Source organism: Lepisosteus oculatus, chromosome 11, assembly GCF_040954835.1.
Source record: "Lepisosteus oculatus isolate fLepOcu1 chromosome 11, fLepOcu1.hap2, whole genome shotgun sequence".
NCBI lineage: Eukaryota > Metazoa > Chordata > Actinopteri > Semionotiformes > Lepisosteidae > Lepisosteus > Lepisosteus oculatus.
This window is the reverse complement of record NC_090706.1, coordinates 38,204,410-38,217,059: the sequence shown is the minus strand read 5'-3', so window position 1 is coordinate 38,217,059 and position 12,650 is coordinate 38,204,410. Positions and strand designations below refer to the sequence as shown.

Here is a 12,650-nt window from a genome sequence, read left to right as displayed (position 1 = left end):
AATATCCAAGTATTATTCTTTGTGTACACATCAATTGTTAATTATTCTGTGAGGTGCTGTGACTCTTGAAGCAGTGTAGGAGGTTTGAGGACTCTGTACCCTTTCCTTCTGTCAAAATAACCATTTTCACACTCGTAGCCTCACTGCGTCAGACAGATTAACCCAATTCAGGTACTGTTGTGTCTCTAATAGCAACACCACAAGAACACAGGTCACATGACAAACCTTGGACACCCCCACCAGCCTGACCCCCCCAGCCCGGACAATTCATTTTTCAAACTGTTTCATCTTTCCTTGTAAAAAAAGACTCAATGTGACTGCTGACTCTTGAGCACCCGCATCTTTTTCTTGCATTGGCATATTAACAAACTGCAATTTGTTTGACAGCACGCTGTAATTGACTGAATATCGCTACAACACTTAGAACCAATAGTGACGACTTTCCTTTCATAAAATATGCTGTGTTAGGTGAAATAACATTCCTGATATCACTGGTGCCTGACAGAAGGTAATGTCCATCCATATTACATCATGGTAGAGATTTCAAAGAAATCAGCCTTTTCCTATTTTACAAACCATAATTTTTCCACTTAGCCCTTCTAAGTGGCCACAACAATACTTGTTACACATTTGGCACGCTGAGAAGCAGCGCTGTAGCATTTTTTGGGGTGTTGTTTTAAAAGCATGTTGTGTGCATACAGAAATGTACCTGCCCACAGCATGTTAAAATGCGATCTTCCGCAGTGGAAGTGGAATTGCGAACTGGAATATTTATTCCAGTTTTTCCCCCCACAACATTTCCAGAGGCACCAGTGTAAACATCAGCCCTCTGCATTTTTCCCCCAATGTGAAGGACAGAGCCAGGGTGACCCATGTTGCTGTGTTTGAGTCTGCTCCGTTTTGTGACTGGTGTTTGTGTCTCACATACAGGTACAGTATGTTATCTCCATGCCAGGGACGGCCCGTGTATGTGTGCGTGAACGCATGTGCATTGCACCGCAGCCCGCCTGGGTACAAACACGTGCTCTTGGTCCGGGTCTCTTACCCACGACGGTGACTGTTGCCGACATGCTGATGCAGCCCTTCTGGTTGCAGGCTGTGCAAGTGTAGAGGCCGGCATCCTCTTCTCGCACTCGCTGGATACTGAGCGTCTGGTTAGAGTCCTGCAGCACGATCCCTGTGCACATCCAGACAGCAGTCAATCAAATTCTCCTCCTCCAGCTCAGAAGGCCACCCACACACAGGTTCGCCCTAGGCACCGCTCGAATCAGAACCCACAGGACCCGCCAAACCGTCTGTCTAGTCTTCACTGCAAACACCATCTGCACCAGCAGGATCTAAGTTCACGAGGTGCTCTAAAGCCTGTTACTCTTACTCTCAGATGAGTAATCTAATCATTCAAGTGGGAGCTACGTCCACATGTGCAGGCTGCAAAGGAACAGGTAAAGGTCTATTGCATACTGAAGAGAAAAGAGCCACAGCGTTTCAGTGTGCCTGAAGAAGGCTCCACAGCCAAAACGTGGTGTCTCTGCTCTTTTCATTTACTCGTTCCTGACCTCATCATGCGCTCAAAAGGAGTTTTTAAGGCCTTGCAGAAGTTTATGATTCAAAAGACACCCTTGATTCAAGGACCCTTGCGCTAAAACGTAGTCAGGATACAACAGTTTGACGGTTCTGTTTTACCCAGCAATTAAGTAGGTCGGGATTTGGGTAGGTGGGAATAGGCAAACCCTGCTCCTATAGCCTTGACATCCTGGATCACAATTATCAGCAGGCTGCCTGAAACCTACATTGTTGCCTCAAATCTTTCCGGGTACCTTTCCAAGCTCAACTTTAAAGCCCCAGAGAACCCCAACATTGGAAACATGATTCCCGATCAGAAATCATCCACACAGCACTTCCACACGCAGTGCTGCAGGTGTGACAGGCTTCCCAGCACTGGTCCTGGAGGTCCACACTCCTGCTGGTGGCTGCTCCAGCCCAGCGCTGCGTTACGCCACTGAGCCCTTCAACGCAGAAATCATTCCATTAATTTTGAACTGCCTGCCTGTGTTCATCTCTAAAACATATTGGAGATTGTAGTTTAAGTATTGCATTTCCTAACTAAGATAGGATCCCAAACTTTCCGATAGAAAAAGGCTTGCAAATATTCGAATCAAGCAACTGGTTGGTTCAATTAAGGCTTCAGCTAGGTGATTAAGCTCAGCTAGAAAGACAACCAGGTGGTGTGTGGGCGTCTGGGACTGGGGCTGGGAAACCCCTAGTCTACAGGGTTGAAAGAAGCAATTTGCAGAGACACTCCCTCTATGCCAGCACAGGTCACTCTGCACCTCTTCGACAGCACTGTATCTGTATACAGCACTGTATCAGCACAGCTGTAGCCAAGGACTGGCCACTCCAGGCACACACACACAGACACTCCCAGCAATCAGCTCCACGCCAGCTGTCCGACGCCCGTGTGCAGCCCCAGAGAGCTGCACACACCTCTGCAGACATTCAGAGTATCATTTTCATGAAGACCGCGGGCTTCGATGTGGATCGGAAAAGCAAAATACAGCTGATGGCTTATGTGATGAGTGGGTGTCAGTGTACATCTGTGGTGTGTTCAATCACTCTGATGTGTCTATGTTCATAAAGTGTCACATGCTAAAATGTAAATGGCATTCTTAACACTGAGCGTATATGCAGTTATGACAGAAAACATTCATACCCCTTAAAAATACATTAAATCATTAGAAACTACTGATGGTTGGAATTGTGGCAAAATTGTTTGTGGTAAAATTCATATTGAGGGAAATTATCTCAAAATGTTTTTGTACTGCAATATAGCCTTTATTCAATTTAACTTCAAATACACCAGAATTGTACCTTATTAATTATATCTACTGTGTGGAAAGGATATATCTGCCATTAATTAAATTCTTCAGCTGTGTTCTATAGCTGTATGTATTCTGTAAAAAGAGTCAATATCTCTAACTACAACTGCGTATAAAATAAAAAAAAATCAATCCCAAATAAAAACTGTAGTGTTCCATCCCTTTAGGTTACTTCTTGGAAAAGTCGCCACTATTGTTCCTAATGTAGCTCATTCGTCATTCGCCAATGTAGTGAGTTCCATTAACACGATTCACTGAAACTGAATGGCAAATTCCCTGAAAGCCCCCTCACTTATTTTTAGAATTTATTCTCGTTTAAAAGCCTCAGAAGGGCAAAAGTACAACTGTTTTTGCTGGATAACTCAGATTTTTGAAGTATAAAAGTAAAACAGACTTATAACAATATAACAATATTTTAACAGGTGCTGATATATCTGTTATAATGTCTGTTCTGTATATTCCCTGCAATTCTAACAGCACATACCCGTGACTCGCTCGGATCATGCTCTTTTATCAATACAGTTTCTCAGTTCTTTTGCATTACATGATTATATCCTTGCAAGTATTGCTAATAAAGGGCCAAAGGTGCCTCAGGCCTCTGTTTGCTTCACAAGAGAAAAGGGAACGGTTTATAATAAAGTGACCCTTTGGATCAAACGGTTCCCATTCAAAAGTGTTGCACATGAAGGGACAGGAGCTGTTCATGAGCCAAAGGAAAGTCTGATGGCGCACTCTGGCTTGTGACTGTTCTCAACTTCACTTTATGGTCTTGGCTCACTGCTGCCGACTTTGCACGAGTCCTTCCTGTTTACACCACTGTAAGGAGCAGCGGAAACAAAGTAAAAAAAAAAACCCTCAGCACCAAAAGTTACACAATTTGGAAAATGTACAGGTTGCTACAAACACGGTGTGCAGCATTTAGAAAAAGACAAGACCCCCCTTTTCAAAGGGAAAGGTCATAGTCTTTTAAAAACCTTTGGGCTGACTTTTATTTGCCTTTTGTCAAAACAGCTGTGGCAAAAACTGCCCTTAGGAAAAGGCGGTTATGTTATGAGTTATGACCGATTTCCATTTTTAAGGTCACTGTTCATGATTTCCTTGATTTTCCATGATTTCTTGCTGAGCCCTCTTGAGGCGATTAGAAAGGCGGCTCACCTGATATCTGGTGGAGAGGCTTGTCATCTTTATACCAGGAGACCTGCGGGGTGGGCGTGCCTTCCACATCGCACCTCGTGTACAGGGACTCGCTGACGTTCACGGTCTGATTGGTCGGGCTGTGCCGGAAGTGAGGCGCCTCCTGAGCTGGAGGTTGTTAAAAACTCAAAATCACCCTCTGCTTGCCCACTTCAGGCCAGGCTTTTGGACTGATATCACAGTATCACATCGAAAGGACAAGAACATAAGAAAGCTTACAAACGCGGGATGGGGACTGAGTCCATCCAGCTCATCTGGTAGTGAAGAGTCAACTGATCCCAGGAACTTATCCAACAGTTTCTTGAAGGAAGCCAGGGTATCGGCTTCAACAACGTGTCTAGGTACCTTGTTGCATGCTCCCACAACCCTTTGGGTAAAGAAGTGACCCCTGTTCTCGGATTTAAAAGCAATTTCACATAGCCTCCACTTGTGCCCTCTGATTTGTATACGGACCAAAATCCAACAACCGAGAAGTGACCTCATTAATCAGTTTGCTGAGGTTGGTGGCACCAAGTATTTTTCGTGGAGTATGATCTGTGTCTTGCAGCTGAAGCATGTCTTCAGTTTTGCAAAGCGGGCAGAAAGCCTATCTGAGCATGGCGAGAGAATAGTCTAGAATGGGAGTATTTTGTGAACACACGCTCCGCCGTGCACCTCTATGTGTAGAGAATGTGTGTTGAAAAAAGTAACCGGTGCTCGGTCAGCTGAGACACTGAGATGGAGTCTACGAAAAAAAGCCGTGCATGAACGCGCAAAACGAAAAAGCTCAAACTCAGTCGAGCTGGAGTAAAGGAGCTGAGGGCCTACCCTTCACCGGAATGAATTTGCGGTGACAGTGTTTCTCCCTGCTCCTCCGATTCTGGACCTCGCACACGTAGTCGCCTTCCTGGCTCAGCTGGATGTTGGGGATGCCGAGCACCAGGACCCAGTTGTTGGTGGCGGCCTCGAAGGACAGGTTTCCTTCCAGGCGGTTGGCATACAGGTGTACACTCCTGCAGTCCAGCACTAAGGGCTTGCCGCTGTCGTCCTGCAGGGCCCGGGGGTCCAGGCGGTACCACTGCAGGTTCTCGTAGGTGTAGTTATCGGCGCTGCACTTGAGGCTGACCACCTCATGCTCCAGCGGCTCCTCGCTGGGCTGGAGCTCGATCCCAAAGCCTTCTGGGATAGCTGCCACAGGAAGTGACGCACAGATACGTGTGGCGTTACAATCTGCTTACTGCCCTCGACAAGTGAGTAGGCCATGAAGGTCGAGATAATAACGAAGTCATTGTTCGTTAACTAAGATGCATTCTAATCTGTAGGAATTCAATGCAAATCTATCGCTATAACCTAAATAAACATTTATCATTTGTGCTTTAACATGTCTTTAGAGAACTATTGCTGCATTTCACGTGGGATAATGAAGCCAAAATGAAAATTTGAAACAGATATTGCAAAAAATAGCAAGTTAAAGATTGTATATTAATGACAAAGGCATTACTTATGATAACAAAGTCATTACTGATTTTATTGACTCAGTAATGACAACAAAAAATGAAATTAAATTTATTGGTATTTTTCGAGAGACAATGTAGACCAGTAGGTGGCATTCTTCCTTCTTGATGAAACCAATGTCCTGTTATTGTGACACCCTGCTGTAGAGGGTGCCGTGTTTCAGATGAGATGTTATGCCAAGATCACAAGATCAAGATATTCACCCTGGTGTCTTGGCTAAACCCCAAGCTAAACTTGTAATTGGCGATTTTCTCACTTTTCTTCCTGTTCTGGGGCTGATGGCACTTAATGGCAGCCACACGTCACACAGGTGACTTTCACACTTCGGCAATGGGTGAAGTGGATCTCTTTTTGGGGTGAAAGATGCTATATAAATATGATTAATCATTTTCAAAAACAATGATACTAAAGATTAGTAAAAAATGAATGATAAAGTTCCACATAACGGAGCTTCTTCTCTCTGTGTGATTTCCCCTTCAAACACAAGGAGGAAACTGCTCACTGGATACATCAATTAAATGGGACCTCAGGGATTCTTTCTGCAGCCTCATGTTTGCATGGACAGCTGTTACTATTTTTGCGAATTCTGTAATGGAACGTCAGTGGTGTTACTGTAAATAAACATGCTGGGAAGAAGTTTTGGAATACGCTTTCATGATACTTACTTGTCACATAAAAATAGATCAGCCTCTCATCTTTTCCCACTTTGTTGAAAGCAGAGCACTTATACATTACAGAGACGCTGGCGTTCTGAATGACAATCTTGCTCACTGTCTGTTAGAGAAAATACAGAACTTTCAGATCATCGTAATTTGCTACAACTTTCAAGGAAGGGTCGTAAAGTGAAAAAAAAATTCAGACAGAAATAATACTTATTAACATATGCTGTAAACAAACTAGTAAGTAAATCTTTTATTTCAGTAACACAATAATACAGGAGGACTGTACGAAACAGCAGCGCTGAAGAGCAATTTAGTGATTCATTTGTAGCCTCAGAATTTGACAATCGAAAATGCAGAGAACATCTCAATCAATCGATTGCACATCCTGTATCCATAACCTTATTGGATGACAGAATAAATTCTGCTTTGCAGACTCTTCTGATAGCAGCTTTAGTCGAAAGCTTCCCAAAAAAGCCAAATGTGGCTCCAACTCAGATTTGAGTTAGGAATAAAATAGGCTTGTCAGATGTCTGCTCATGCCAAGGCTGCTCAGGTTAAGACTGTTCCATCTGTCCAAAACGCCCCTGTGCCCCCGTCACAAGTGTGTCTGGGAACAGGACATGAGAACTACTCCCCGCTCCCTCCAGGAAGTGAACAGCATGGCACTTTTCAATATCGCACATGGCAGCAAGTGTGGCAGCTGGCCTTGTTGCTGTCCTCACTGGACAAATGTTGTCAGGCCCGAGAATTTAAGAGCCTTGAATCAAAAAGAAAAGGCGTCTCACGGTCCAGCCTCCCCACATCCCAGCCCCTTTCAATCGCCTTAATGAAGAACACCATGACATTCTGTCGTGCTTAAACAAAATGTTTTTAGCTGACCCGGTGCTATCTGAGGACATATGATTTCAAGAGACCTGTTTTGCCCCCTTTTTAAACCACTACAACCGTGCTTATGGGAATTGGGGACATACCAGGAAAATATCCTCTTGCAGTGCCCCACAGCAATGGTTTGAAGACCATTATGTTTTCGAGTCAGAGTGATAGGTCAGTGTTAAAGACACCTTGAGTTCTGTATGAGGTACTGTAGACATAATGGCCGCTCCACATTAAAAGAATGAGAGAGCCTGTTTGCACACAGTAGAAAATCCAGCCTGGTTTTATTAAAACATCATTATCAGTAGGCACTGCTATTTGCAACCTGGACAAAGCCAGGACGTACCTTGTTTCTACCATCCACCACTTCGGTCCATGTGTCCATGCTTTCAATGTGGTTCACCGCGTTCTCCGACTCCACATCCTGCCAGTTCTGACAATCCGGCATGCGGTCTCTCTGGTTTCTCTTCACTGCTCCTCTGAGCCCTCTGAAACGAGACCATGAAAACAGCGCTGCCTTGAAAAAGAGGTCACGACTCTGCCTTCCACGACTTTCATCTGCCATTTGGCCCGTCTAGCCTGTTAGTCATTAATTAAGCCAGGATCTCACTCAGATGTTTCTGGAAAGAAGCAGCAGAGTGGCAGGGAACCTTGTTCCAGATTCCCACACAACCCTGGTGTAAAGACAAGGCTTTCGCTCACAGGCTTTAATGAACTTCCATGTATCGTTTCCCCTTGTGTCCTCTGCTTCATATTTCACTGATACCGCTGAAGGAGCTGACTTTAGGATATCAAATACTCGATTCGGGTCCCCTCATAATGTTGCGTACAACAATCTCACGATCAAAAAGACTCTTTTCCTTCAGCCTGACAGTGTCGGGCACTCTCTGAAGTCCCAGGATGCATCTGGCAGCTCTTCCCTGGACTCAGGAACACCAATATATTTATTTTCCTATAAAACAGTGACCAATATTGACCACAATTCTAAATTAAGCCTTGCTGGTAGATTTAACATCCCATGATTACTGTTATTATACTATATACTATATACACAAACATTTTTGTCTTTTGTTTTGCCTTTTTCATCTGCTTCCCCACATTTTCTAAAAAATGTACATGTGTACAGTACTTGTACTGATTATAACAGAGTTTACCAAGATTTTTCTAAAGATCTGTGAGAAGCTTTGTGAAAAAAGTATACTTTAGCAGATCTAAAAGTTTTATTTCCTCCATGATGACCGGACGGCATTGTCCACTTCTTTGTCAGGATATGTGGAATTATTATTCCCTTATGAGGAAGCTCCTTATGTTGGTACTACCTTCCTGCATTTGAATGGAGATAATTAAGGATATAGAGGGTACTGCAGAGGCTCATCCTGAGCTTAGCCCAGGAACCTGACAGGATAACATAAATTGAACATTTGTAAAAATAGTAATAAGTATCTTATGAGCCAGATAACCTGAACCTGCATTCTATAGTATTGATTGCTGTGTTACAAGAAAAATATTTAGTCTTTACAAGAGTAGATTTATTTAGATATAGTCTAGTTTTTATTATAGACTTTGTAATGTTTTGGGGTAGCATTTGGTATTATGCATCATGAGGACAGGATTCTACATTTGATGTACGGACTTGAAATCTGGATTTAAAAACTCTTTTGCTATATTTCTCTACATTTTTCCAGTGCAATTTTAAAAAATCACCCTGCGGGATTCAACACGACAGCATTTGGAAACAGTACGTTTTTACTGTCTTGTGAGGTTGGCATGGTGATCTGGAAGGTAGTGTAACTGCCTTGGGGAGCTCAGGTCCATGATTTAATTCAGCACTGGGGGGGGGGGGGGTCTTCTGTGTGGAGTTTGCATGTTCCTCTGTGTTTGTGTGGGGTTTCCCTGGGTGCTCTGGCATCACCCCTCTTTATTATGACATCCATGACTTGGAATTGACCCTTTGTCTGCCCACAATATTGGTACCCTGTGCTTACAGGAAAACTCCAGGTTGCCGCAGCCCTTAATAGAAGCGATTTTTTTGATACTGGACAGATGGACTTCATTGTGAACTACATTCAAGTTTCATTATGTCATTATGTAGAATAATATTCAGTCTTTTTACACTAGAACCGGGTCAGATTAACCATTGTGCTGCTTTTATAAAAATTTCGAAAGCTAGCCAGAGGGCCCTGAGGCTGTAATAACGCTACAGGATTCTGCAGATGTCCCCTCTGGGAATCTTTAATGGTTCTTAAAAATAGCCATTCAGCTGAGCGCTGGGGCTGGGAGGAAACTCAGGGGCTTGTCTGTCTGAGAGAACCCTGGTGAATCTGGCAGGAAACGGTCTGTGCCGGGTGTCAACAGCGGTGTCAGTGCTGACAACACAGCAGCAGTGGCTATTTTCCTCCCGAAGCCAGAGGATGCCACCCTGCTCCACCTCCTCCCCCCCAAACAGGACTTCCTGTTGTTTGACTCACCACGCTATATATACCCCCCCCCCCCCCGCGGCTGCCTTATCTCCCTCTCACTTGCGCGGAAGGAGCAGTGCCGTAGTAAAGTTCAGCCTCTGCTCCACCATTGACAAAAAAAATCGCATCAGAAAAAGGGTGAATTCCCTTTTGCAAGTGTGTACAATGGGGGGAGGCAAAATGCCAGAGCGGACAAGGAATATCTGGATTGAACTCCGTATGAACCAAGTGCCCTTAAATTAACAGCTGAGAATGCCAAGACTAGCCAACTGTGCACTGATAAAGACGGAGACAATTTTATATGCTCAGACTGCTTCAGATGCTAGATGTAGTCTCAACGGTTTAGTGCTAATTTATTTTCTTGATACGTTCAAGTGGATTTAACTTTTTATTTTCACCAAGGCATATAAACCCAGATACACTTGCTGGAGTTGCACTGTAGGGGGAGAGCAAATGGAGCACCCGGAGAAAACGTACCGTATAATCTCCAAAACCAGGGTCCGGACTCTCTGTGGTCATTAAGAATCCCAGGGCGTTTCTTGAAAAGAGTAGGACATGTAGCGTCCTGGCCAAATTTCCCATTGGTCTTTACCAATCACGGCCTTCTAATAATCCCCATCTATGAATTGGCTTCATCACTCTGCTCTCCTCCCCACTGAGAGCTGGTGTGTGGTGAGCGGACTGGTGCACTATGGCTGCCGTCGCATCATCCCAGTGGGGCTGCACACTGGTGGTGGTGGAGGGGAATCCTGTAAAGCGCTTTGAGTGGAGTGTCCAGAAAAGTGCTATATAAGTTTAAGCCATTATTATTATTATTAAAAATGTTAACAGACTAAGCATTGCTGTAAGCACAAACTGTGTACTGTTTAGGGTGGCAACGCGACTCCCGTTCTGTGCTTGTGTCGAGCAGGTTCTGCCAGAGGAAGACAGCGGAAGGGCGGGCTCCTTACGTGCTGCGAGTGCTGTTGAGGCCGCAGGGCGTCCAGGGCCTCCACTGCCAGGTGATGGAGGTGGGGGGCGGGAACCCGTAGGCCGTGCAGGTGAGCGTCTGCCGACTCCCGCGCGGGTAGATGCTGGTGGGGGAAGCCACCTCCTTCTCGTGGATCCGCGGGGGAACTGCACAGGCACAGGGCACCGGCCCAGATCAAGCTGAGCTCCAGAGGTGAGTGGGACAGCAGCCTGGACCTGCCTCTTTTCTCTTTTAAAAGTACGGCGCGTGACCATGCAAAACACGCCGTGAGCTACACTGGTTGATATGTTTCATTTGCCTCATCTATATTTTCAGGTAACTTGATTATTCTTTGCTTGCTTTCTCATCTTGCTGTCCAATTACACTGTCTCCTGCCAGACTGCCGAGCACACAGTAGGTACAGTAGGTCCCTTCAGGCCAAGAAGGCCCCATGGGGAATGGGGAGCAAGGGCCACCATTTTTCTTTGGCCATCCGACACTGAAGGTAGAGGCGATGTGGACAGCATCACACTCCGGCCAGACTTTTCTCCCCGGAAGGGTTAACCCTCGGTTCTCATTAAGAAAGCAGGCTGAGTGGACCTGGAGCTGTCTGGCTTAATCACTTGCCCCTACCTGGGATTGAACCCGGGACCTCCCAGTCAGGAGCTAGACACCCTTGCCATCTGAGCTATCACGGCTCCCATGCACACAGAATTAAAGACAGTTTCTGTGGGAGGTCACTATGGAACCGGCTACAGGGATAGTTACAGTACTTCATCCTTGTGCATGGCTTGCTGCTCTAAACTTCATGCAAACAGCTGATTCTTCTTAGATTTCCAAAGTCATATGGCCTTTTGGTTTCTGGACCGTTCTGTAAGTTCGCTGATGAAAATCTCCGATCTGCCCCTCCTTCTCGAAGCCGAGCTTTGTGTGACGAGGTGCTTACCGTTGACAACCAGGCTGAGACTGAGGCTCCTCTCCAGGCCGGCTGCGCTGTTTCTGAGGACGACGGTGTAGTTGCCAGAATCTTGTTGCAACACATCCCGGATCTCCAGTCCATGGTTCTGGTACCGCATCCTGTTGAACTCCGGGCTCTTGGTTATCAACTTTCCATCCTTGTACCTGAAACAAGCACAAATCACCCTTAAATACGCCCGCTGAAACTCTATTGCTCCAGTGGTATGATGTTTCATGTTCCTTGTCCTAATACATTTCCCCACTTTTTTCTTTGTTGTTTTGCTTCATCAATTGCTTCTGCGATTCCTCCCTCTGGGCTGAGGGTTTAATATATCAAATTAAAATAAACAAATATGAAACAAAATAAAAAAAAAACCTAAACAAATTCCCACTGAGACACTACAGTACTCTTATGATTAGCTCAAAATTTAATAAAATTATGACTACAACTATATGTATCTTACTTGCACATACAGTAGCTCACTATCTCACTTTTAAATCTCACTCCAGGTGAACAGAAATCTAGAGTTCTAGACTGTGATTGTAAATGATTTATGAACGAAAAAGCTTTGAAGCTTTCAAGAGACTTTATACTAATTTGTGAATATGGTAAATAACATCTAGGTGCTGCTTTTTGGTTGTCATTGAGAAATGCAAGCCACAGAAGACATATCAGAGACATTATTCTGTATTGACACCGTTCATATTTTTATAAGGTGGTCATCTGGAGCTGAGGGAGCTTTCAAAGGAGTGTAGTGATGAGTGTGTCAATATAAACCAGTCTTCTCTCACCATTGTGTTTCAGGCAAGGGGTAGGCAGAAACTTTCACTGACAGCCTGAGGATCTTTTCACCAGCTGTGGCTTCGACCAGTGGCCCTGCCTTGTAGTCAACGCTGATAAAGGGCTTTTCTGAAACACAAAGTTATGAGAAAGTTATGTCACAGCTGTGCTAATAATAAAGATTTGTAAGCCACAAACTTCCCAAATCCACTGATGTTTTGTTCAATTACAGATGTTACTTTGCAACATCCAAATTTGTTAAGTGGTTTTATAAGAACACTTTGTTGCTTTCCTTGGGGAGAGGGGATTATGGTACATACATCCAAAGAAGAGATTTTCCACTATTATTGAAACAAAGACAATATAAAGTGAGGTCACAATGTGATACACATTAAAATCATTTTT

At 44.5% G+C, this 12,650-nt stretch overlaps 1 protein-coding gene across 2 annotated transcripts in view; it reads right to left on the bottom strand.

Moving 5' to 3' along the window:
- The window catches only part of flt4 (fms related receptor tyrosine kinase 4), a 66,732-nt gene that overhangs the window by 12,188 nt on the left and 41,894 nt on the right, over window positions 1-12,650 (bottom strand). The window contains exons 8-15 of one of the 2 annotated variants that reach the window (XM_015349889.2): window positions 12,257-12,374; window positions 11,454-11,629; window positions 10,509-10,674; window positions 7,446-7,587; window positions 6,230-6,338; window positions 4,878-5,237; window positions 4,032-4,178; window positions 1,046-1,177 (exon numbers count right to left, since the gene is read on the bottom strand). In XM_015349889.2, the coding sequence (XP_015205375.2) occupies window positions 1,046-1,177; window positions 4,032-4,178; window positions 4,878-5,237; window positions 6,230-6,338; window positions 7,446-7,587; window positions 10,509-10,674; window positions 11,454-11,629; window positions 12,257-12,374 (1,350 nt within the window). The remainder of the gene's footprint in view (window positions 1-1,045; window positions 1,178-4,031; window positions 4,179-4,877; window positions 5,238-6,229; window positions 6,339-7,445; window positions 7,588-10,508; window positions 10,675-11,453; window positions 11,630-12,256; window positions 12,375-12,650) is intronic. The other variant, XM_069196176.1, reaches the window with a different exon arrangement.